General features: G+C 41.0%; 1 protein-coding gene across 3 annotated transcripts in view; it reads right to left on the reverse strand.

Moving 5' to 3' along the window:
- Kcnq5 (potassium voltage-gated channel subfamily Q member 5) overlaps nucleotides 1-27,671 on the reverse strand; it is a 564,994-nt gene that overhangs the window by 92,558 nt on the left and 444,765 nt on the right. For all 3 annotated transcript variants that reach the window (XM_087564913.1, XM_087564912.1, NM_001134643.2), the window contains 3 exon segments: nucleotides 21,947-22,122; nucleotides 21,570-21,695; nucleotides 3,946-4,056 (listed from right to left, as the gene is read on the reverse strand). In XM_087564913.1, coding sequence (XP_087421039.1) covers nucleotides 3,946-4,056; nucleotides 21,570-21,695; nucleotides 21,947-22,122 — 413 coding nt within the window.

Raw genomic sequence — 27,671 nt, forward strand, 5'->3', positions numbered from 1 at the left:
TTTTGGAGCAAGTGACCTGTTGACCCTGTGAGGTTCAACAGAGTTCTTCTGTTATCAAGGTAAGCTAGGACACCATGGCCACTGAGTTGTCTGGGTTGTGGGAACCCCAAAGAGGAAAGGCTCACAATCCTCTTCTACCTTTCTGTGTGAGTTTGAATAAGAATGGCCCCCATGTGCTTATATATTTGAATGCTTTAGTCATTAGGGAGTGACACTATTTTAGAAAGATTAGGAGGTGTGGCCTTGGTGAAGGACATGTGTCACTGGGGTGGGCTTTGAGCATTAAACAGCCCATGGCAAGCCCAGATTCTCTTTCTGCTTGTGGATTAAGATGTAGCTCTCAGCTACCGATCCAGTGACACACTTGCCCCTATGCCCCCTGCCATGATGATCATAGTGGACTGAGCCCCTGAAACTGTAAGCCAATGTCCCATTAAATGTTTTCTTTTATAAGAGTTGCCGTGGTCATGGGGTCTCTTCATAGTAATAGAACAGTGACTAAGACAGAATTTGGTACCTAGGTAGTGAGATATCGTTCTGGGATTGTGCAAGGACTCTGGAACTCTGGACTTGAAAAGCCAGTGAGTGTTCATGAAAAGCTCAGTGATCTGTTTTGTAGGAGCTTAGAAAACAAGAATGTTGAGAGCAATGCAGAAGATGATGGAGGCCTGGCTCGTGAAGTTTCAGAGAGAAGCAATGACTCTCCAAGGCCTTTTGTGGAAGATCTGTGGTTTCTAGTCAGCTGGGGCTGTGGAATCAACTGTGATTAGGAAGAGACCAGTGTTACTGAGGTGAAGTCTTCTGGGAAGTGTTTCCCAGAGTCAGCAAGCACCCAGAAAGCTGTGTTCCAGAGGCAGCCAAGGGTGTACCTCCTACTGGCAACTCAGGTAGTACTGGTTTTGAAGGCATGAAGGGATCAAGGAGAGCAGCTGAAGCTTGGTACTGTGTGGCAAGGACCGGGAACTTAAAGAGAGCCCAAGAAAGGCTACTGTTTGGTCAAAGTGCAGTCCGGTTGTGGCAAAGACCTCAGCACTATGGGGATGGCCAATAGTATGGGATGACTATGAGGAACGGCAGCAGCTGTGGGGTGCAGCCTGTGGGAGGGAGCCTAGAAGACAAACTGTATGTGCTTCAGAGGGCAGAGCTGGAGAAGTGACCTAAGTCCCCTGGAGAAGCTCAGAAGCTCATGGATCCCAGACATTGGTTATTGAGTTATTTACATAGTTGGAGTTTGGTTTACCCTTGTTCAGATTTTGACTAGGACCTAGTTCTTCTCTCTTGAAGTAAGAAAGTATAAGAAAGTATTTCATTTATTTTTCGATTTTTATAGGAGCTTTCAGTTGAGGGACTTTGGGTTTTAGCAAAGACTTTAGGCCTTTGTTTTCTTTAAGAGACTGAGGTTTTAAGGCGTTGAATTTGCAAAACTGAGGGGCTTTTGAGTTTGAAAGTATTTTATATCGTGATATCAATATTAATGTGTAATCTTTGGGAAGAACAAGAAAGGCAACATGGCTTATCAGTGACTTGTCTGTGTGGCAGCAAGAGGTCAACTGTGCTGAATAGTTTTTTTTTTTTTTTTTTTTTTTTTTTTTGTCGACTTGACACAAGCTAAATTCATCCGAGAGCAGGGAACCTCAGTTAATTATGCTTCCACAATATGGGGCTGTAGGGAAGCCTGTAGGGCATTTTCTTAACTAGTGATTGATGGGGAGGTCCCAGTGCATTATAGGTGGCACCATCCCTTGGCTAATAGTCCCAGGCTCTACATAAGGAAGAAGACTGAGCAAGCCAGGGGGAGCAAGCAGGTAAGCAGCATCCCTCCACAGCCCCTGCATCAGCTCTGGCCTACAGGTTCCTGCCTTGCTTGAGTTCCTGCCCCCACTGCTTTTGAGGATGAACTGTTATGTAGAATTATATGTGTGAAATAAATAAACCCTTTGCTCCCCAAGTTGCTTTTGGCCATGGTGTCCCACCACAGGAAGAGTAACTGATGAAGATACTCTCTCAGCAAAATGCTGACTCATTCTCCATAATTTCAATCAGGCAGCCCTGCTGCCGGCTGGCAGGTGCAGAGGACAAAATGACAGGTCAGCACCCAGAGTGAGATCACAGTAAAAGGATGCACAGGAGAGGCCTCCTCCCTTGATATCATCAGGAACTGGTGTGATTAGTGCAAGCACATTCTATGAATTTCTAACATAGGTTAATTTAATTTGTATATAAAAATGGCAATCGCTTTATTGCAAACACTCACACGAACGACTACTTAGTCTCTGGCCTGTAACCTAACACAATAATATAGTTTAACCTCCCGGTAAATGGCTCAGAGTTTCATTATAGGATCCTCGCTTTGCACTGTGGGAGATCCTGACCCTGACTCTGACTGACCCAGAGTCTTCATATACTTTGAACAATTATCTCTGCTCACTTACTGCAGAGTTTCATTTCCTGCCCTTGCTGCTAGTTTTCCAACATCTCTTCCTGGGCAGTGTCTTTTCCGCTGGCCTCTACTGTCTATTTTAACAGTTCATTTATCGCTGTGTCCTCAGGGTAAATATAAACATAAAACAGCAGGTATTTTGTGGCAGTACTCTTGGAGGCGGGGGGCAAGACTGAATTTTATTATTTCCAAGGATGTATTTTTCTGTAGGGAATCTAATGATCGAGTCTTTCTCTGTTCTTTTCTGGGTTGCTGGGACAGCCATAAAAGATGATTTTGGGCTGGATATGGTGGCTCTGTAGCCTGGTCAAGATAGCCCAGGCTACACAGAGAACGTCCATCTTAACAACAGAAAGAATTTACTTTGGATATGGGAGATTCTACCCCCACCCCCGTCTGTCTTAAATTATTTGGAAACATATATTCTTATAATCTTGTAAATTAAGGAGCGTTTCTTTTCTTTTTCTTTCTTTTCTTTTTTCTTTTTTTTAGATTTCATAGTAACCATGTGCATACTCTGTGCAGTCTCCTGCCATGGTTTTGAGTGGTATGAACCTGAACCAGCTGGCCCGTGGGAAGTTGGGACCTGAGTGTGGGAAAGGCAGGAGTGTCCTCTGAGGTCATTTACTGTCAAAGGACTAGCACTGTGATCTAATGTCTGCGGTACTGAAAATCCCCATGTGACCTCGGTGTGCTCAGCTTTCTCTGGCGTTTGCTCTCAGGTTTCAGTTTGACAGAGGTTTGCACATGGCATTGCCTGCTGCCTGAAACAAGGAGGATCTGTTTTTCTTAGGCACACCTGTTGTGGCTGACCCTCAGTCCTTACTGTTGGCTCCCTGATGCCCAGCTCCACCTCAGCTGGAGAGGCCAAAAAATGATGTCCGGAGGGAAGAGGCAAATGGTAATGTCACGCCCAACTGCCTTTAAAGAAACAAGAGGCTAAAATTACCAGAAAGTCAAGCCTCGTCCTTTGAAGAGAAACTAATCAGGAGCCCAGAGGGAGATGAATGTGTTCTCCATTCTGACAAAATGCAGAAACTGCTCATTAAGGAAAAAAAAAATCAATGGCTGTGACACTTGTATAAATCATCTGACACATTTACAACACTTAAGGTCAGATGCTTCTCACTCAAGTGTTTGGGAAGAGGAAGGAACTCCTGTGTTCATCTATCTTTCCGTTTGTGTACGTTATAAGCCAAATTGCAGTAATTAGCTTAAATGAAGCTATCTTTAAATCTTTATAAACACTTAAGATGGATTAGTGGCATGTTGACGAAAACAATCTGAATTATTTGTTTATACTTCTAGCCAGTATTGGAGACTCAGGATCCTATTTTACACATGATGTACCTGGATAGACTTAGAGAAAGTCAATGTTTATTAGAATAATAGTATCGGTCAATGAAATAGATTCGTTCCTCAGAACACCAATGTGCGAGGAGGGCTCCCTCCTATAAATCCTGAGGACCCCATTGAAGCGGCTTTATCATTGAGAAGATACTCACAGCAGGAAGTGCAAAGAAAGAAATACCAAGAAGGGCGAAGCCTGCAGAGAGCAATCTTCCCAGCCAAGTTAGGGGTGTTTTGTCTCCATAGCCAATGGTTGTCAGTGTAATCTAGAAACAAAGTCAACAGAACATCCAGCTTAAGTACTTGAGAAGGAAGTTAGGACCCAGGAGCGGGAGACAAAACAGTATCTCCCCTAAATCATGATGCGAGAAGTCTTGTTGGCACATTCTCTTCCTGTGTTTTAACTTTCCGTGACGCAGAACAGAACTTCTCTTTGTTTAAGGGAAGGAATAACCTGCATATTTTGTCCTCCCTCGCAATACAGTCTCCAGCTTGTCCATGTGTACTCAAAGGCAAGTTATTTGGAGAAGAAGATCATCATCCCTGATATGGAAGAGATAGCACCGTGGATTTATAAGCCGGTACCCCAAACGATGATTTATTCAGCAAGACTGTGTATACGTTTTATGATTTACAGTGGAACAGAAAGGAAAGGGATATAGTTCTTGCCCTGAGATAATTATGACAGGACAGGAAGGGAGGCATGACATGGGCAACCAATTAAAACAAGGAAGAGAGCCATACAGGAATTCTAATGTGTGCGCGAGTGCGAGAGAGAGAGAGAGAGAGAGAGAGAGAGAGAGAGAGAGAGAGAGAGAGAGAGAGAGAATATGAAGGGACAGTTCGACAGTTACCAGCATGGGAGAGATGGGGATGTTTACCTGGGGATTGCTACCCTATCGAAAGCTTTCAAAGGTGTGCCATCCTTCCTGTTAACAGGCAGAAATGATAAAGGAGGTCTCCAGGGAATGGACTCATGAAGTGAAAAGAAATAGGGCAGGCTTTGGAAAGTATAAGCTCTTCAGCTATAAGCAAAGTAGATTTGAGAAAGAGCAGTGGCTTCTTGCATTCATTTTATTAATGCTTTAAAATTCTTTCAGTATAATTCCTTAAGCTTTTGGTTAATTTATCTTTAACTTTTATTTTATCTTTGGCAACTATTGCAAATGACATTGGTTTGGCCTCTCTCTCTCTCTCTCTCTCTCTCTCTCTCTCTCTCCTTCTCTCTCTCCCTCTCTCTTATTCCTCCCTCCCTCCCTCCCTCCCTCCCTTCCTTCCTTCCTCCCTCTCTCCCATTTTCTCTCTCTTTCCTCCCTTCCTCCTTCTCTTTCTTTTCTGTTTGCTTGTCTGTCTCTTTTTCCATCTTTCTTTTTCTTTCCATCTTTCCCTCTTTTTTCTCTCTTCCTTCCCTCTCTTCTGACCTCTCTCCCCTCTTCCTTCCTGCCTTTCTTCCTCGCCCCCATCCCCCTCTCTCCAGTCTTCCCACGTAGCCCTGGCTGTCCCAGAACTCACTGTTTCCACCAGGATGGTCTTTGATTTATAGAGAGAAGCTTGCTTTTGCCTCCTGAATGCTGGGTGTAAAAGGGTGTGCCACAATTTCCAGCCTGAATTAGTTTATTTGTCCAAACAAGGATGTGTGTGTGTGTGTGTGTGTGTGTGTGTGTGTGTGTGTGTGTGTGTGTACGTGTTTAGATATATGTGATTGAATGCAGTCTCAACAGAGGCCAGAGGCTATGGTTCCCTTCCAGGCTAGCATCATGGGTAGTTACCGGTTGTGGATGCTCTTACTCTGGAAGAGCAATAAACTCTCTTAGCCATTGACCATCACTCCAACAATTTTCTGAATATAATGAAGTTATCTGAAATAAACTGGGCATGGAAAGACGAATATCACAGGTGTTTTCCTTTTCAAAATTCTTTCTTTTAGTTTTGAGATTAATATGATGATGTCATTTCCCCTTCCCCTTTCTCCCTCCAAACTCTCCTATGAACCCCTCTTTGCTCTTTTGGAAATGTATTGCTATCTTCATATTAATTGTTGATACATACATATGTTTATGTGTTCATTCATGCATGTACACACACACACACACACACACACACACACACACACACACACACACTCCTAAGTACCTGCGCAATCTGTATAAAGTTACTTGTCTTTATGATTCCAGGGCTGACCATTTGGTACTGGATAACCGATTGTGTGCTCTTCCCTGTGGAAAACTATTTCTTCTGTCTCAGCATTCCTTTGTTGCCCTCAGTTCTTTCTGTAGGATTGACACTTCCTGGGCTTTCTCCTACCAGTTTGTCATATCTATCTTTGTCCTCGTTCAGGGCATATTTAGGTGGTAATGTTGGTGAGACTTTATGGGCATAGCTCCCGACATTCTTAGGTTACACAATCTCACAGCAAACTCTTTGTTGCTTTGGCTCTTACAACCTTTACACACCCTCTTCTGCAATATTCCCCATGAAACCCCTGGTATATTCCCTCCCATTATAGTCAGGAACTCCATTATCCATCCAGTTGCTCATATCAGAAGCCGTAGGCTCATCCTAATTATTCTTCGTTATCTCTCCCTTCATTGGCCCTGTCTGAAAATCCCATAGATTCTGTGGAAGATGCTACAAATCCCACCTTCTGTCACCATGGCCACCTGTTAGGCCAAGTTGCTACACTAGTTCCTACTTGCTCTGTGCTTGCCTTTTCCTTGGGTTCTTCCCCTGAAGACCTGAGGAATGGCATTTTCTCACTCCCCTCTAATAAAAAAAAAATCAATGGTTATTTATTTGTTTTTCTGAACCACAGTTCACTCAATCTGTTCTCTTCGGAGAGGATCATAATCTCACATTTGCTTGGGGTACTTTAGCCATCCTGTCACTCCAGTCCCCCAGACAAGTGAGAATCTTGTTGATATAGGCAAGCCCAGGTAGGCTTTTGATCATGTTGTCCCATCAGCAAAATTCTTCTTTACCAAATCTTCTTAGGGATCAGTACTGACTTTTATCTCTCAAATATTCTTTCATGGAGGAAGACTTGTCCATCTCATCCACAATAGAGTTTCTTGTTACTGTATATATAAGTTCCTTCCTCCCTCCCTCCCTTCCTTCCTTCCTTTTTTCCTTCTTTAATTTTTTATTTCCTTCTTACTTGATTTTCTATTTTCCTCCATTCTGTGATAGGGTTTTGTTCCACAGCTATCTGGTTATCTTCAAATTTGCGATCTTTCTGTCTTTATGTCCCAAGTGATGGGATTACAGATACACCAAGAAGTCTGTGCCCCTTGTTTTATGATCCACTTGTAACAAGTGTGAGTAATCTGACAGCATTTATAGCAAGTACTAGATTCATACCAAAAGGAGTACAGATGACCTGTATTTCCCAACATCTAGCATGGTGCTGGCTGCTGATAATGGAGAACTAAGTATTTAGAAAATAATTAAAAAACCTTTAAAGTTTATTGGTAAGAAATTGATTGAGAAACACAGGACAGAAAACTCTATGAACCTCTAGCTTGAGGGAAGGCTTCCGAGGATGGGCTTGTTCAGGGTTGAGGAAGGGTAAAACTGAAGAGGGGAAGGACAATGGCTTTATGATGGGTTAGGCCAACTGAGGAGGCAGAGGAAAAGGAGTCATGAAGATTCTTGCAGGTGTTAGCTTTGGCAGGATGAACAGACAAACTCTCCTGCAGGAGATAATGTGGGCACAGTATGAATGGGGATGGGAACTGGGAGGCCGCTGAGAATGTCTCTAATCACCCTGAAGAACTTGGAGACTTTTGAGGAGAACCAGTGGCCCAGGGGAGGGGGAAATGCTCAGGGCAGTGGGAGTGTGGGAGAATGTCAGGTGCAAGTCAGCAAGAGGCCTGTCGGTGGGAGAGCACATCCAGGGCTGCAGAGAGGGAAAGCAGGCTGACACCCAGTAGCCCAGGGAGTCTAACCCCAGACACATCAGTATGAGACTCTCAAATATATTTCTCAATACTACCAAACCCAAAGTTTTGTTTTAATTTTATTGTGTTTTAAGCAACCATTGTTTTTCTGCCAAACTGCTTAATCTTTTTGCAATAATTTGTCAATAATAACCCACTCAGGGAACATTTCCTGGCTTTGTCATGAAGGAAAATGTGACATTTCATGGTTGTTTTGTGTTTCTAAAACAAAAAGTTATAGCTCGGATTCTCAGGGAATACAATTCAATGCACTGTGTCTAAATCAGTAGAAGGGAACGCAGCACAGTGACTGTATTGTGTTTTATGCTGGTAAATTTTTTCTCCCATGAATGGTAATGACATGGAGATAGAATATCCTAATTTCAAAGAAATTGGCTCAACTTCCCTTGGATTTTGGTGAAGAGTTGGGCCACTTGTCAGCCTGTGATTCAGACTTTTAAAAGGACCACATCTAGAGAACCTCTTGGAACTAGTTACCAGATCCCCTTTCTCGACAAATTACTCCTCTCTGAATTCAAAGAAACTCAGGAATTTCTTGGTTAGATGCTTAGCGACCTATTGCTTTCAGGCATGGGTAGGCCCAAGATGGATCTTGCAACAGGGAGGCCAGTTCTTTCCCTTTGCCTCAGGAAAGGACTTGGTTACAATTTCGTTTGTGTCTTTGCCAAGGGCTCATCCTTTCCCTTCTGTAGATTTAAATGAAATGATGGGTCTCATACTGTGAACAGGAAGACAGTGCTATGTGAAATAGTGAAGTCTTATGAAAGCAGAAGGGGAGATTCCGGGGAAGAAGAAAGAGTATAGAGGTAGCAGAGGGATAAATGGAGGGGGGGGGGAATGTGATCACATAACATTATACATATTTATGAAAATATCCTAATGAAACACACCTTTTCACACAATATATTCCAGTAAAGAAAGGAAATAAAACTATGAAGTTTCTAAGGTGCACTTGACCAGATTAGTTTTCTCTAGGATTTCATATTTCTGATTGATGCAGCTACCAAAAGACAAGGGTCGATACATTCTCTAAAACTAACATTATATAGACCTGCATTGGTATTCCCTGAATTCCTAGACTTTCAAGTGAAACTGTCCTCTAAGTGCCAACAGGTTTATCTGGAACAGCACAACTGTACATTGTGGACAGTTAATCTCTGTTGTCAACTCAACTAGACCTAGAATCACCTAGGAGATTGTGTGACACACCGCTGGGTTATATCTTTGATATCATTTTGTAAAGGTCACCTGACGGGGGAGAGCCATCCTGAATGTGAATGGCATCACTCTCTTGGACCAAGAAAGATGAGGGGGGGGAAAGTCGATAACAGTGAATTTTTCTTTTTCTGCTTTGGCTTTGTGATGGAGTGAATTGCCGTGCCTCCATGTTGGCCATGAAATAAGCACGTCTTCTCTGCCACATACTCCCATTGCCATGATGTTCTCTTCAAGACCTTTGGGTCATGTGACCATGGGACGAGTGTCCTATGACTCAAATCCTTCCTCCCCTTAGACTGTTCAGTTACAGACAAGTGAACTGTAACTAGCATACTTCGTGGCTGCTGAAAGGCCACACTGGTGGTAGTTAGCTCACTCTTTGCCAACAGAAGCCCTCTTGATACTTCGCATCCTAGACTTATGCTAAACCATTAAACATATTTGCCTTCTAGAGACCTCTCATTTTTGTCTGAGCATAGAAATGATTACTTTCATGTAGGTTCAGTGTCATAGAAATGAAAGTTCCCACAGACATCAGCTCTCGGTGCATTTAGGGAGAATTCTAGAGTCTATTTTGGAGATCCTAGACTGGCTGCATAGGGGATTGTCAGAGGCTTTGAGGAAGTTGCAGTTGGACTTCAGAGTTGAACTGGGTGATGGGGACAATTGACGTCTTTTCTGGAAAAGATTTCTTATGTCTCTAAGATCCCAGCAGTATTCTGATGGTCCAGTGAGGTAAGATGACTTATTTATTGTGCTGCATATTTTCCATATTTCCAACCACTGTCACACACAGAGCATCTGAGCAACTCTCAGTCATAAGGGCAGATGGTGACTATTAATTACAGCGTTCCATTAATGTAGTGATTTGAGAAACTTGGACTTCTAAAGAGCATTGATTCTTTTTGGAAAAACTAAATCTAATGGTAGAGTGATGCTATGACAGAAACAATAAATAAGGCACCTCTTTTCAATGCCAGTCTCTTTAGAACAGGAATCAACAACAGATAAATAATGTAGTTCCTCCCTTGCAGATACCCCCAGTGACCCCTGAGTTGTGTAATTCGTTGTCAGATCTTTATGTGCACAGGACATTAGGGCACAAGGGTTGAGCACAGTAATGATGGAGCTGGAATCAGATCCAACGTCTCTGTTCATCTTGGCTGAGTCATGAGGGTGCTTCATAGCTGCACACAGGCTGGGTGGGTGTGGATGACAGGGATTACTGGGTGGGTCCAGGATGATACAGAGCATTGAAGTGTGGTTACTTAATGGATTCTGCTTGTACTAAGACATTTTGGAAAATTCCTGAGTCAAGGCATTTCATTCTTTTCTATTACATCCAATGTTAGAAGTGAATCATAAGATATTCGAGTTTTGCTTTGCCCATACCAAATATAAAGGAATGAGTTGAACTTTAGTGTAGCATAATCAATGGAAAATAAGTCTTATGAAAGAGTCCTGTTACTCTTTGTGTATGATACTGAATTAATGAATGATAATACACACAACATGATGGCCTTCTCCTTTTTTCCCTTAATTGGGGAAAAAATACAGGGATTTTCTCATATGGGAAATACTCTTTCTCTGAGTTATCTTCTCAGTTTCAGAGAAGGCTTCTTAACTTAAAGTTCTATGACAGCTAATTTCCTACTTAGAAGTTTTATAAACAGCACAACATCTCAAAACTAAATTATATTATATAATTTGCAAAATACATATAATATTTCATTGCTCTCCAAATCACAGAGATACACTCAGTTTCTAACATTCTTTGTGAAGACTTGGGATTCTACTTCATATTTTTATTTGCATAAACCTCACCCATAATGCATCAAATTTTGATGTTTTATAAGTTATGTTTTAAGAAATATTTATTTTATGCATGTAATTTTTGTCTGTCTGTCTGTCTGTCTATGCACTATATGTGTGCCTGGTATGTACAGATGTCAGAAGAAGATATCAGATCCCCCGAATTTACAGAAGGTTAGGAGTTATCTTGTAGATCCTAGGAATTAAACCCAGGTCCTCTGCAAGAACAAGTGCTCTAAACCAGTTATTCCTCCCAAGTTGTGTGTGTGTGTGTGTGTGTGTGTGTGTGTGTGTGTGTGTGTGTATCATGAACTCAAGTCTCATGGAATGATTTAAATACAGAGAGTGCCTAGATTTGTAGGATTTTTCCCTCAACAGAGTTGGGTGTTAACACTTGCTTTCATAGTACTAATATTTTAGTATTTTGCATTTTTGCTTCTAGAAAACATTGTATTCCATTCTCATAAACCATCCATCTGTCTGTACCATGTACAATTAGTATGCTAGCTAGCAAACTAGAGTTATCAGAATGTAGGGAGCCTCAGTTGAGATAATACATGTATAAGATTGGGCTTCAGGTCAACCTGTAGGGCATTTTCTTAAGGGGGAGAGTCTGGTCTATTACAGGTGGTGCCACTTCTGGTCTTGAGGTCATGGGTTCTATAAGAATGACAGATGAATTCCTGATCTCGCTAAGACTTTTAACATGAAGGGATATTGGATTTTGTTAAAGGCTTTTTCAGCATCTAATGAGATGATCATGTGATTTTTTCCCTTTCAGTTTGGTTATATAGTAGATTTACATTGATGGGCTTTTCATATATTGAACCATCCCTGTATCCCTGGGATGAAGCCTACTTGATTGTGGTGAATGACAGCTTTAACATGTTCTTGGATTTGGTTTGCAAGCATTTTATTGAGTATTTTGCATTGATATTCATTGGTCTGATGTCCTCTTCCCTGTTGGATCTTTGTGTGGTTTAGATATCAGAATAACTGTGTCTTCATAGAATGAATTAGGCAGTGTTCCTTCTGTTTCTATTTTGGGGAGTAGTTTGAGGAATATTGATATTACCTCTTCCTGTAGGGTCTGGTAGAATTCTGCACTAAAACCATCTGGCCCTGGGCTTTTATTTGGTTGGGAAGTTTTTAATGACTGCTTCTATTTCCTTAGGGGTTATAGGACAATTTAGAAAGTTTATTTGACCACGACTTAACTTTGGTATATAGTATCTGTCTAGAAAATTATCCATTTCATCTAGATTTTCCAGTTTTGTTGAGTATAGGCTTTTGTAGTAAGATCTGATGATTTTTAAAATTTCCTCAGGTTTTGTTGTTGTGTCTCCTTTTTCATTTCTGATTTTGTTAATTTAGATATTGTCTCTATGCCCTTTAGTTAGTTTGCCTAAGGGTTTGTCTATCTTGTTGATTTTCTCAAAGAACCAGCTCTTGGTTTTGTTGATACTTTGTATCATTTTATTTGTTTGTAATTGGTTGATTTCAGTCCTGATTTTGATTATTTCCTGCCTTCTACTCCTCTTTGGTATACTTGTTTCCCTTTTTCCTAGAACTTTCATATATACTTTTAAATTGTTGAAATGAGAACTTTCTAATTTCTTTATGGAGGCACTTAGTGCTCTGACCTAGGTTAGAGGGGAGGTGTGTGTGGGGGGGGGTATGGGAGGAGTAGAGGGAGGGGAAGCTGTGGTTGGGGTGCATTGAATGAGAGAAGACAGAGTGCATGGCTTGGGAGGGATCAGCTTGGTGGCACTCGTCCATAATCCTTGTACCTAGGAGGTTGAGGGAGGAAGATTGTGAGCTCTAGGCTGGTCTGGGTCACTTAGTACAAACCTGTCTCAGAATAACAACAGACTAGTGACATAGTTCTGTGTAAACTTGATGACTTGAGTCTGATGTGAAGATGCTACATTCAAAAGGCAGATGCATTAATTCATGTCTGTTATCCCAGCATCCTTCCTATGGAATGATGGAGCTGGAGATGGGAAAATCACCTTGAAGCTCATGGCCTGCTAGCCTACGGTACACAGTGGTAGGAACAAAATTGACCCCGTCTCAACAAAGTGGATGAAGAGAACCAACTCCTGAAAGTTGTCTTCTAATCACACATGTGTGGCATGTGCATGTCTGCATCTAAAGACATGTACCATACACAGACCTGATAATAAGTTAGATGACAACTCCAAAAGCAACAAATAACAATAAAACAAAGCAAAGGAAAATAACAACAATATAAACGAGGATGGAAGAAGCTATGGTCACATTTCCACACTGATTAGGCTAGAGATTATTTCTTTCAAGTTGATAAATTCCATTATAAAAATTGGAGGTTTTTTCCTCTCTTTCCTTCAGGGAAGAAATCAACAAATATTCTAAGATTATGAAGATACAACTAGCAATACTAGATTTTGACTAATGCATTCATGTGAGCAAGTTAAAAATAGGCTGTTTGTATTCAACAGCATGGCATAACTTCACCAAAAATGAGGGTCTTTGAAGACGGACAATTCTACTTCACTATCTGTAAAACACTTATTCCCCCTCTCCTCTCCTCTCCTCTCCTCTCCTCTCCTCTCCTCTCCTCTCCTCTCCTCTCCTCTCCTCTCCTCTCCTCTCTCCTCCCCTCTCCTCTCCTCTCTCCTCCCCTCTCCTCTCTCCTCCCCTCTCCTCCCCTCTCCTCTCCTCTCCTCCCCTCTCCTTTCTCCTCTCCTCTCCTCTCCTCTCTCCTCTCCTCTCCCCTTCCCTCCCCTCCCTTTCCCTCCCCTCCCTTCCCCTCCCCTCCCTTCCCCTCCCCTCCCCTTCTCTTCTGCATAAACAGCTGATTTCAGAGAGTGTGTGGTCCTTGAATCTATAGTCAGCTTTGATACGTGAACTGTTGGCTCAGAATGGTTTTCTCTGGTTCAAAGATCAGAGTGTCCTGCAGTGGGTGGTATTATATAATTTGGATTCTTCTATGGCAGTTTCCTTGGGATATTATCATCCATGGTGTTTTTTTTCAGGCTTGAGGTCAAATACATAATAATAGTAATGGTTGATAATTTCTTAGTGTTTGACAGACCAGCTCCATGCCCCAATCTCATTCCAGGCTCATAGCATAGCTGTATTTTGTCAATATGACTATCTCTATTGTAATACAGGGAATGGTTGCTTAACACCAATCTCCATGGACTAGAGAGATGGGTTCAGTGGGTAAGAGAGACCAATGCAGAAGCATGAAGACCTGAGCTCACCCCCCACCCCCGGAACCTATGTAAACGGCTGAGTGCAGATATGCACACCTGTACCCCCATCACGACTTCCTGACTACTAGTCTATCTGCAGCTTCAGTGAGTGATCCTATCTATGTCAAAGAGATGAAATAATGATGGGTGGAAGGGCAGAACCCCTGGTGCCCTCCTCTAGCTTCCTCATGGATATATGTCCACTCACATACACTTGAGGTAAAACCAGTATTAATGCTTCAGCAAATCACAATGTTGGGCCTAGAACTCGTGTCTCTTGAGTGTATTTCTTTTCTTTTTAAAACAGCTTATGTCAATGCCTACTGAATAATACTATCAAAAACAAGTGTCCAGACACATGTACGGGGTGACATTATTAAAAGATCAGGCTTCTTAATGAAGAATTTCCTAAAGAGCCTGGAGAGCTGTGCACTTCACAAACACATGCTGCTAAGGTAACAGACTCGGAGGTGCTTATAATGGGGTTTGGGGTGGGTGGCTGGGTTGTGTGGGTGTTCAGTAGCTGAGAATGCTCTTGAATCATTAGGAGATGCTACGTCGATTCTCTTGGGCTAAATAAAGCTTTAGGTAAAGCATTGGCAGTAAAAAAAAACAATCATTTACTTTAACCACATGTACTGGTACTAATTTAGAAAATGATGCTTTGTACAACAATGCAGAAAACACTGTTACTGGTGAATCCAGAGTTAAGAGGCCTGATTCTCTGAAGGGCAACTGGTTGCTATCAAGGACAATGGTATCCTTGTTCATTTCTCATGTATCTTACACATAGATTTAGGATGTGAAACACATTGCACACATAACATACTAAATCGCACATAGAAGCCATCTAAGCAACTTGCTTTGTGAATATTCCTGGCTGATATAAATGTTTCTGTGTGTCTGAAGTAATTCCTTCAAGGACATGGTCTTGAATGGAATCTGTATTCAGATGTCATCCTATCTGTCGTTAGAGAGAGTCCTTTTCTCTGCTATTATATATATTTAAAAAAGTTGCACTAGCTTTATTACAAGGAGAACGGTAAATAGAAAAATGGTGGTTTTCAAGCAGGTCATTATTAGAAAAAAATCTATGTCAGGAAAACGAGATCTTAAAGTATTTCAGAATAAATCTAAAGTGATTCAGAAGGCAAAAAAATAATAGGAAAGGGGGAAATAACAGAAAATAACTTCAGAAAAGCCTTTTCTCAAATTATTTCTGAATAAATGTGAGGTGGCTGGACAAGAAGGAAATAGTACTAGGATAATTGAAGAAATAGTAGCACATGGTAACACCCAGACCTTGAACTCCAGAAGCAAGGAGCACATGCACTTAGCTTGTTCATCCCCTCCACTGCCTGCCAGGACACTTATATCCTGCCCCAGTTAACAATGTACAACCCAGCCATCTTTTCCTGGTAACTCCCAATGCTCAAGCCCCCTTCTCTGTCTACACTGTGTGTCTGCAATAAAAGAACATGGTTCTCTTTTGTTCTGTTGTTCTATCACACACTTCTATTTAACACCCTTCACATCAATGTCCACACTCCAAACAGCTACCATCCATGTCTGTAAACTTGCTGTGGTCTTGGTACCAGATCTTGAGTATCTGTTATCACACACAGTGAGGTGGGCACATAGCTTTGTTCCTCAGCATAGAATCCTGTTCAGGTATCAAAATTGTACATTGGCATTGGCCACTGTTGACTACACTCCTGTGTCCCCCTAAATATTGATGTCTGGGATAGCTCTCCATATCTTAAAGCAAGGACCTTTATTTTTGATTCCTGGAATTTACTGGGGAACTGTATTTGTAGATGAGACACAAATTGAATTTTGGTATTAAATGCTGATACTTTGGACTCTTACGAAAGAGATAAAGCCTAGTACTAATAACACTTCAGTTTAGGGTGGTCTCGTTTCCCCCACTGAACCTAGATACTCCAGAGTTATTGAGGACCCCATCATATGCAACACAGACAATTTCATTTAAACATGATGTGAACAAACTTTCCACAAAGGTCTTTAGTGACATATTATAAAGTGGTACACCAATCTAAATTTATTTAACACTCAGATCTAGTGTATGCTGCTTTTGTAATGAATAGAAATAATAATCCCTCTTATCTGCTTTTCATGTTTTTTTAAAGCTTCAGATAACTCCATTAATGAGTCAGCCAATATAAACAAAACTGCTTTAAGAGTCACAAGCCCTTATTTTCATTCCTAGAAGCTTGGCGTGCTGAAAGCTCCTTTTATTTATTTATTTCTACTTTGATGTTGAGCCTAGTGTTTTCTTTTTTTTTCCTCTTTTTTTTTAAATGGAAACATAATTAGGCCATTCAGAAACCTGTAAAGTACAGGTTAAACAGCAGTCAAAACAGCTTTCTTGAAGTGGAAATCATTGAAAATATGTTGCTTCTCCCTGCAAATTGCAGAGATGACCTTTGAAAGCCTGCTTTGCGTGTCGCTCTGGAGAGAAGCTAGCTGGTGACTAAGCAAGAGTATATTAAGAGTTTCCCACACACAGTTTAACACACAACACAGCAATTTGTATTGGTTACAAGAAGAAAAAGAAAAAGGATGGAAAGAGAGATTTAAAAAAAAAACTGCCGAGCTTAATTCTCCAGCAACTGCATCTCAGAGGGGGAAAGGTGGCCCTGACTATCTCCATCAATTGAAATGTATTTGAACTATGAAAGAGAAGCAAACACTATGCTGGGATTCAGACTGTTGCAAACAGGCTGGGGTATGCGTTGCCTTCCCTCGATTGCACGAAAACCCACCCACTTCCTCAGGTCACGCCATTTCTATATATTAGAGGTATTTCAAGAATGTCGGGTCTTTTTCCAATCTCCATCTTTCTCCTTTCAAAATGCCCAGGGTTTCTTGTGTGTAGGGAGGAAGAGTTGGAAATGAAACCTTTTTTTTTTAATTGCTAAATTGACAGTGTGAGTTAACATATAAAGCAATGAGTTTTATTTTGACACTTTCTCTTGTTATATAGCTCTTCTCATACATGTATGCCTTGATATTTTGTTCTCGTGTATGCATGTCATTGTATTATTTTGTTCTGATTCATCCCTCTCCCATATTCCTTTGGCACCCCAACCGTGTTGCTTTTTTTTCCTGATTACATTTCTCCCTACAAAAAGCCTCCCTTTCTGCTCCTGTGTCGCATGGGTTTCATTACCCTCTCTCTTTTCCCTACCACATGCGTCAATCTCTTTCTCCTCTCCCATGATACCCTATCTGTTTCATGGGGCTAAGGGTGCACGAACATCTGGCTTATTTCACTATGACTATGACGATCTCCATTTGCAACCACTTTCCTCTGAATGTCACCTACATTTTCCTTTGTGACAGAAAAAAAAAGCTCTCCAGAATTCTCTGCTTTTATGAGACTATGGGTGCATGTAAATGTGTGCACATACAACCACACACACTCGTTTATATCTAGACTCCTCATCTTAGAGAAAACATGCACGTACAGTTCTATCTGGTTCTACTGCCTAGGCACTATGAACAGTGCAACAGTAAACATGTGAAAGCTTGTGTCCCATGGCGTGCTTAGAGTCCCTCGTGCATATACCCGGTGGTGATAGAGCCCTTTTAAGTTTGTTTGAAGAAATTCCACAATGATTCATTCCCACAGTGGCTATCCACTACGCCTTCCCACCAACAGTGTGTATGTTTTCTTCTTTCTCCCTATCTGCACTAGCATTTACTGTCACGTATTTCCTTGACAAGAGCCATTCTGACTGAGGTGGAAAAATCCCCAGTTTCCTCTATGGCTAAGTTTTGAGTATTTTTTTTTCAAGTATCTGTTGGCTATTTGCCTTATTTCTTTTTGTCTGTCAAGTTCATTAGCCCATTTACTGACTGGATGGAATTTTGGTGTTGAAGTTTTACAGTTTATATGTTTTAGATACTTATTTTTTGACTGATGTGCACTCAGCAAAGATGTTTTTCCTCCCATTGTGTAGCCTGTTTTTTTTTTAATTTTTTTTTAATTTATTTAATACGTAATAATAATTCTTTGGTTTCCCGGTAAACATCCCCCTCCCCCCTCCCCTTCCTTATGGGTGTTCCCCTCCCAACCATCCCCCCATTGCCACCCTCCCCCCAACAGTCTAGTTCACTGGGGGTTCAGTCTTAGCAGGACCCAGGGCTTCCCCTTCCACTGGTGCTCTTACTAGGATATTCATTGGTGTAGCCTGTTTTTTAAATATAATAGACGACTCTCTCACTAGCAGCACAATCTTGAAGACATGCACTCAATGTTTTTAAAAGCTCTAATTTTTATTTATTTAATGACTACCATACAATCAGAAATATATTAAGTTCTGCCTGATTTAGTCCTGACAAATTTTCATTCTCTCTTACAGGAGTTCTGGCCACATAAACAGGTTTTAGATGAGCAGTGGATTATTAGACAACACTAACTCAAGTCTGTGCTCCTCAAAAGGCAAACACACACCCAGCAGCGTCTGGGTCATGGGTTAAAATGGTGGCACGTTCATAGACTGGCAAAAAAGCTGGCTAGCGCTCAAGAGTGATTTATAAGTGAATTTCCTCTGCAGAATAAAAAGAGTGGAAACATTCTACACAAATGGGAAAAGGCTCTTGAGGGAGAATGGAGAGAGGAGAATAGGGAAGAAAATGGAGGGAGGGTAAGGGAGAATAGCAGAATACAAGTGATCTGAGAGAGGAAATAATAAAACGGGAGAATTTTAGGGAAGCGAGAGGAAAAAAGAAGGAAAAGGAAATGTGTAAAATAATGACTCTGAAAAAGCTTCAGTGAATCATACTATTTACCTATAAAAACCCCCGTAACACATCTAATTCCATGTATAAATATAAACACGTAGTTTTAGCGAACCTTTCTCATCTGGGATCAGCATCTTCCCTCCAAGTGCCAAAGATCACATGACAAAAACCTCAATACGGACATGAGAAAGCTGTCTTTTTAGTTCTTTTGTCCAAGAGATACAGCCTATCACTGGTGCCCTTGATTAACTCCCCAAGGGTAGAAGTTAAGTCCCTATTGCTGAAGACACCATGACCTTCAGAATCACGACACTGAAACTCCTGAGCTGGAACTGACTTGAACGCCTCCTCCCTGATGTCTAGATTTCTTGGTATCAGAAGGCACCATACGAGCTTCCACAAGCGGGAAGCAACCAATCGTCCTGTCCAACTGTGATGCCCACGAACCACATCTACAGGACAACGAGCCACAGTAACTCTGTGGCCACAGGAGCAGTATGCGTATCTTGGTAGTAAGTAACAGCAATTCTCTAATTGGACCTGCGTTCTGCTAATCAAGAGGATTAATTACTTCTGGTATTGGAAACCTAGCTAACTATTCAGTGTTAGTGGAGCCATTGTAGGAGAATCTATAGCTAATAATTGAGTAAGGCAAACTAGCCCCTAGCAACAATATAAATTTAATTACTTATACCCGCAGATAAGTATAACCTTGACTTCTCATCAAGGAAATTTCTCTTCACCGCAGCATCTACTACAGAAAACTACAGCCAATCAGAATGAAATGTTGTAGAGCCTTGTCCCAGAGGATAAATCTACAAAACACTCTTGTATCCAAGGTTGTGGAAGAGGTGGTAATAAGATGGTCAGAACCAGAGGATCAGGAATTGGCTGTGAGATTGTGTCTCCTAGTAATATCAGAAGCTACACCCATAAACTGTCATTAACACAACTGTCCAAACGTGAACTGAGCAAGGACAATACCAGAGGACAAAGGGGATGGGGCAAAGCCCATGAGACCTCAACCCTATGCCAAGAACTGGAGGCAACTAAAGAAATCTGGGAATGGAAGCAGTGGTCTTCCCTACAGAAGAGCAGACCAAGCGGTTGTCTAGTGCCAAACGATCAGCCCTGAAGACCTACATACAATAACATTATATGCATGGTGCAAGTAATATTTAGGAATATATATGTGTACATATGTGCAATAACAACTATTAAATAAAAGAAGCCGTGAATTTGAAGGAGAACAGAGAGGGCTATAGGAGAGGGTTTGGAGGGAGAAAATGGAAGGGAGTTATGTTGGAATTATATTCTCAAGAATAAAATGAAAATATCTTGCACAATTACAAATTTTGTGTGTTTCCATATAACTCCCCTTTAAAACACCGTAAACATATAAAATAAAAAGAACTATAATTCTTATATTGTATAAGGTATTCTCATATCCTGTAAATTCTTTTTAGGGAGCAAGTTCCAAATGGCCATTTTGTAAATTCTTCACCATGCATTGAGAACTTTTGCCTGAAAGGAAAAATGCATTATTCACAGTACACCCTTTCCAGACTATTGCATTCTGTGTCTTTGTGACTTTCTGAGCTACTTTACAACTGGGTAAATTGAAGATAACACATATCAATGCAAAAAAATAATTTTTGCTGTATATGTGCAAATAAATTTTGTATAGTGGATGTTCACTGATCTGTTTCCTATATCACGAAAGCAGACAGATTTCCCTCTATTTGTCCTTACGTTTCAATATCCTGAATTTAGGAATCCCTTCTGGGCTCTGTTCATTATTATGAACTGACTGTCACATGTGCCTGATGAATTATTTAAATGAATTAAATATAATAGGCAGCATGCATTTAATTTTTAATTTTCTCTCCTGGCTGTCCTGGAACTTGCTCTGTAGACCAGGCTGGCTTGAAACTCAGAGCTCTTCCTGCCTCTGCCTCCCTAGTGCTGGGATTAAAGGTGTGCACCACCACTGCCCAGTTGTTTTCTATTTGTACAACAACTGTTACTTTTTGCTTTTACCTTGCTTGAAAAATATTTGTAACAGTGTAAAGTGGCATTGTGAATGGGAAATATTGTATGATTGCTGCTCTGCCGGCTCAGATGCCCCTCACAGCATTCTCGTCTTCATTGATCGATCCATTTAATTATTCTCTCTTTGTCTCAGCTGCCTTTCCAATTTTTTTTGTTTCTGCTATTTTTTTTTTGAAAGTGTGGTGCTATTTAGCCCCCAGACTGACTTTAAACTCATGATCCGTCTACCTCAGTGTTAAGACTTCTGGCCTGTACCTCCACACACTCCTTCCTTTCACTCTTTCGACAACTAAAACCCCTCCTTTCTTTCTTTCTTTTCTTTCTTTCTTTTCTTTCCTTTCTTTCTTTCTTTCTTTCTTTCTTTCTTTCTTTCTTTCTTTCTTTCTTTCTTTCTTTCCTTTTTTTCCGGAGAGACAAATCATGTCATGAATTGTCTGTTTTGGTTTATAAAGTTAAAACAAATAATCCTGCTAACATTTTGTATTTTCAAAATGGTAATTTTTACTTAGGAAACAGCCAAGCCCTCAAAAAATATAAATGATAATTTAGGTGTTAAGTTTAACTTTGTTTGCCCCAAAAGGCACGGAAACTCCTCAGACCTCTTACAAATACCATATATTTCCATATTCACCCCTTTAGGAGGTTAATTTTTCATTGAGACCATTTGCTATGTTATATTCAGGGGAGACATTCCGTAATAGCTAGTAGATAAAAACAAATTTTTATACTTACTGTGCCCCACCAGAGAGCATCCGCATATGTTGAAAACTCTTTATTGGCATCTTTTTCCACAAGATAGACAAGGAAGGATGAAAAAATAAGAACCAGAAATCCAATGTACCAGGCTGTGATTAATTCCTAGGTATAAAAGGGATTAAAAGATTTTAGAGGTGACAGTATTCTTTGGCAGAGGAAACATGAACTCTAGGTATGATTCAATCATGTTCCTACTTCTAGGAAATATACGAAGGTTTTAAAATAGCGCATTACATATCAGGGCTTCAAATGGCTTAAGCTACAGTCTGTAGCAATGATGTTTATTAAACCTGATCACAATCAACAGAACATTTCAAACTTTTTCCTATACAATGCAGAAAGAGCAGCTTTACCTTGCTGTGAGCGTAAACCACGGAGCCCAGCAACTTCCAGGTCCCTCCCCTTCTGTCCATGCGCACCATACGCAGGATCTGTAGGAACCGGAGACTTCTGAGCGCTGACGTGGCGAAAATATTACCCTGAGTTTTTGCAGAAACAACTGCTATTGAAGCGATAAGAACAATGGTATCTGAAAGAAACAGGTTGAGACATCCTTAAGTCACACGAGTAATATATTTTAGATCTCAAAACAATATTTCTGAAATGTTCATGTGGGTCAGTTTGAGTAAACAGACACTCTGTTTCGCCTACCAGGACGTACGTAGTAGCAGGGAGTCTATTGACTGCAGAGCGAAAAGGCCCAGAACATGACCTACCTGTCACTTTAGCTCTGGTCCCTTGACCACTGTGCACTTTTACCTGTACAATTTTGAATCACATAAGCTTCAACAGATTGACAGCAGCCTCCAGGGATTTTAGTGTCTTGGGAAGCTGCAAGGCTATGAAGTTTTCTTTCAAGCAATTCTTCTTTCATTAACTGGCTCGTCTGCGGCAGGAGGCTCCCAACTAGCCCCCAACACTCTGGCTCCCTGGTTAATGGGACAGAGAAGTCAGATTCTATGCCCTGATAAAATGTCCTTGCTTGGTACCATAATGACTCTTGTTAGTTTTGCCAAACAATATCATATCCTCTTTTACCCAACTATTCTCTTGTGTTGTGGAGTCCACAGTTGTGCTTACTGCTTAACGAAAGTCTCCAGTAATCTGAAAGCTCTAGATGTTCTGAAAGATCAGTATGTTCTTTGAACTTGGCTGCCAGTTCGGTGACAGTTTCGTACACAAATCAAATATGTCTATAACAATACAGTATGCAATCATGCACCATGTACTTTGTGTGGAAATGGATACTTAATGTTTGATGTTTCTGGCATTTGACTTTAAAAAAAAAATCAGTTCTTTTTGTAAAAGAGAAAAGACAAAAAAACAGAAAAGAGAAATTGTAAAATAGGAACACCGCCTTGGAGGTCCCGTGGATCTGTGTCTTGCTTCAACAGTGTTTGGAAGGAACAGACCGGGGGACTCCCATTTTATTAGCTTGCAGCCGTCTTACAAGTCTCTCCAGTCGCAGCCTCCGGGACCATCTTCTCATCGACTTCGGCTCCTAGGACCAGCCAGCACCGTCTGGAGGTTAGTCCCATACTCCGGATCAGCCATGATCTCTCAGATTCATCAGAATTATTTCACCGAAGTGGAAACTGCCACGAACCGTCTGATCAACTTGCACTTGCAGGCCTCCTACACCTACCTCTCTCTGGGCTTCTTTTTTGATCAGGATGACGTGGCTTTGGAGGGCATAGGCCACTTCTTTCGCAAATTGGCTAAGGAGAAGTGCGAGGGCACCGAGCCTCTCCTCAAGTTGCAGAACGATCGCGGGGGCCATGCACTCTTCCGGGATATGCAGAAGCCATCTCAAGATGAGTGGGGGTAAAACCCAGGAGACCATGGAAGCTGTCTTGGCCCTGAAGAAGAACCCGAACCAGGTCCTCTTGGATCTGCATCCCCTGGGTTCTGCCAGCACAGATCCTCATCTCTGTCTCTTCTTGGGGAAGCCACTTCCTGGATAAAGAGGTGAAGTTCATCAAGAAGATGGGCAACCACCTGACCAACCTCCGTAGGGTGGCAGGGCCACAACCAGCATAGTCAGGTGTGCACCATGCACCTCTGGGCGAGTATCTCTTTGAGCGCCTCACTTTCAAGCAGGAATAGGAGGCCTTCCGAGCGAAGCCGCCTTAGGACCTCCACCTGGATGAACCTCTAAAACCACTGGGCAGCTTTGTAACCACTCTGAGCCTCTCCCAAGTCTTGGAACAAGTAAAATAAAGCCTTTTGAAACAGAAAAAAAAAAGAAATTGTAAAATAGAAAAGACAAAAGAGGACATAATCACTCAAAATTAAATCCATACATGGTAGGAAGAGGGTTTTGAGGTCTTAAGAACAAAGAGAAAAAGAATGGCATCCTTTGGCAATGTTAGGGTTCACTTCTCTTCAAGTCAAATTTCCTTCCTGCTTCAAGTAGGCTGTGCACGAGTGGGCTTCCACACGCCAAGGCTGAGTTTGTTCCGAGGGTCTAAGGTGTAGCACTTGACATGTGTCTATGATTCTCAGGAACGACAGATGTATAAATGTACCTTCTTCATTCAGATTTTCCTTCCCAATGGTGAGACCTCCTTAGGTCAACTGCCAGAGTATGTCTGAGTCACTCTGCCGGTGGCCCTCTTAGATCCTGGGTCCGAGAGAAAGGATCAGTGATTGACAGCACAAGGATGAGGCAGGGGACATTTGTGGTCAGACCTAGACTCTACCTTGTGATGAGGTACCAGAAGGCCTCAAATGTATCCTTTCCTGCTGCTGAGAAGGTACCAAATGTTGCTGCAGACATGGAAGACATTTTAAGTTATGGAAATGTGCGATCTAATCTCATTTGAGCTGGCATATGCATCAATGAGTGTAGGCTAGAAAAGCATATGAAAATTTGCCTAGGTTATCACCATTAATTAGCTGTAGGGAGGTAGGCAATCAGGTGATATTAAATACAGGGAATTTTTATTTTCCAAATTCTAAATTTTCATAATGTTGGGGTTTTCTTATACACAAATATATAAACTAAAATAAAAAATTTAAAAAAAATGTGATATGCACACAAAAATCATGGTTTTCACCATTTGGAAATAACTTACTGTGATAACTATGACTTCGAAGAGACACTGATTTTATGAGCCCGGTAGATATTTTTTGCTTTTATTTTGTTGTATTCCTGCATATTACCAACTTCATACTTCTTCATGTTCTGAAGCAGTCAAAACACTGGAAAGATTATCTAACTAACTAAAATAACTACCATGCATGGTATTTCTATAATTTTTACACTGTATCATTTAAAAATACTTTTTAATTGTGTGTGTGTGTGTGTGTGTGTGTGTGTGCACGTGAGTACAGATACCACAGAGATTAGCAGGTATTTGAGACCCAGGAGGTAGATTTACATGCAGTTGTAAACCATCACCCACCTTGGCTGATGGGAACTATATCCTGGCTCTCTGTGAAGTAATATGCTACCTTAACTTCTGCAGTCTCTCTAGACCCCAGTCTTATTTCTGACATGTGTGCTTGTCCACAAAGGCCACAAGAGGACAAGAGAAACCTTGGAACTAGCGTAACAAATGTTCGCGAGCTACCATGTGGGTGCTGGGAACTGAGCCCGGGTTCTCTGCAAGAGCAGGCAGTGCTCTTAGCCACCAAGCCCTTTCTCCAGCCCCACAAACTTGTCTTGAGTGTTAGGAAACTTATTAATTAGAAATTCTATGGATTTCATTTCCGGGATGAAGACAGGTGTGGAATAAATGCATTGTACTGTTGGTTTTTTTTTTTTTAAATCGATTTGTCAATCTTTTAGACAAATACCTTCAAAAGTATGCTGTGAATTTAGCACATTACAGAAAAGCTAGAGAAAGTAAAAGGAGCACTGTTAGTTTGAAGAAAATTTAAAATTAGTCACACAGTGATTCATAATCTAAATGTCTAAAGTCAGGAAACATGCAAAGGTAACTGCAGATTGGATTTAATACCCTCATTGTAATTCTGATCAGAAGAGGAAACTAGAAGTCAGGAAAATGAGCAGTTAAATGACACAGAACTAACTTTCTCTCTCTCTCTCTCTCTCTCTCTCTCTCTCTCTCTCTCCTTTCTTTCTGATTTCTTTCTTTCTTTCTTAGAACACACTCTTTTTCTTTCTCCTTTAATCAGCACCACCTACAGTATTTGCTAGGGTCCTGTGGAATTTAGGAGTAATTTTTTCTTCATATGTTTATTATGTTTCTTGTTAGTTAATTTAGCTTATAGAATGGAGGTTCCATAGACTTGAATCACTGGGTTTTGTTTTTTTTATTTTCCTCCTTTTTATGTAGCCTAAGAACTTTCTGAAAATAAAAATCTCCTAACTACCTCTGACAGTAAATGCAGTGTAAAACTTACAGAAAAAACCTCAGATTAAAAACAAAAATGCCTAAAAGTAGCTTCTATACTGTATCTCGTTAAGAACTACAGTGCAGGGCTGGCGAATCAGCTCAGCAAGTAAATGTACTTGCTCCCAAGCCTGATGATGTGTATTTGATCTCCATAACCCGCATAGTGGCAGGACTGACTACCACAGTCGTTTTCTGACATTAATACTGTGCTGCAGTGAGTCCTCCCAATAAATAATAAATAAAGCAATAAAAAAAAAAACCCAAGTGAACTTCATTCACTACTGTGTAGGCTAATCAAAATATATAATTTAAAAAACAATAGTTGAACACAGATGGACAATGGACAATGGTTCTGCAGAATTGGGCTGGATGAAAATCTAGAGGCAGGATTGGGATATATCCTTAAGCAGGAAGTTATTGGTTAGGGAACACCAAAGGTCTTTGAAATAGCACAAGATATTGCCGTTGCCCTTGGCTGCTCATCGTAGCTGGATGTTAGGACACTATTGCAGAAGACATGATATACTTTGGTGTCAGGACATGGAGAAAGCAAATAGGAACTAATCTGAAAACCTCTTTACTTATGACTGACTCTCACAGGGCTGGAACATGTTATGTAGGTCACTGGGGGAGAAGGGACATTAATGTATCCTGTGGCCAACTCTTTACAGTAAGATACTAACTTTCTAGGCATGTGCCACTGGTGCAATAGTAGACCAAAGGGTGTGTAGTAACCAACTTTTTGTAGATTGGATTTGAGGCCTGCTCTACAGGAAGGAATTTGTGTCTGGTACCATAAACTTAGCCAAAGGCGTAGGAGGTCATAGACCTTAAAGAGGAACCCACCATTGCTATTTTAGCAAATGACATGTTGTTATACAATTGTCTAAACATTTAAGTTTACATTCACGCACTAGTGGATTCCCCATTCTTTTCTAGGGAATATTCTCTTTTCTAGTCCGTATTTAATTCAGACATTCATAATTGGTCAGAGTGTCAGAATATGTGACTCTTAGTACTCAGGCCCCAAGTGGGACACCTAGAACAGCAACAAGGGTCAGAGAACAGCACAAAAGAAGGGATAGAAAAAATAAACACATGAGCCAGAAGCTAGGAGGAGTGCTGTGAAGCCCTGTGTTTTAGACAAGGCATGGCTACTGGATTCACAAGCGCTCTGGGGCTGTAGTTACCAGTCCATGATCAGTTAACAAGAAGAACTAACCGGAGTCAATTATTTAGTAACTAGAAGAAAGGAGAGAACAAAAGGGACAGGAGGATGCACGGAGGTGCCTGGGGAGAGTGGGATTGAAGAATTGGGAGATCTGGGTAGAGTGAACCTGATTTGAGGGTACCTATGATCAAGATTCAATGTCTCAATGTATGAAGAGATGAAACATGAATATAAGATACTCTGTTACAAATACAAGGACATATTTTGAAACATTGGAGCTTTGCATTTCGTGAAGACACTCCATTTCAGTATAGGTAAGACCAATAGGCAGCCCCTGCGGCTGAGTGATTCATTGGGCATAGTTATTAGAAAGTATTCAGATTTATTTGTTTATTGGTTTATGCATTTAGCAGTAACCCAGGGTTAAAATTAAATCGGTCGTCCCTCAGGGTCACTTGTAGATTTGCAGAGACATATTTGATTGTCACAGATGAGAGGAAGTTGCTATTGATATCTAGTGGTCAGAAGCAGTATTTCTTTTTG

This window comes from Rattus norvegicus, chromosome 9 (assembly GCF_021556685.1).
Source record: "Rattus norvegicus strain SHRSP/BbbUtx chromosome 9, alternate assembly SHRSP_T2T, whole genome shotgun sequence".
Lineage (NCBI taxonomy): Eukaryota > Metazoa > Chordata > Mammalia > Rodentia > Muridae > Rattus > Rattus norvegicus.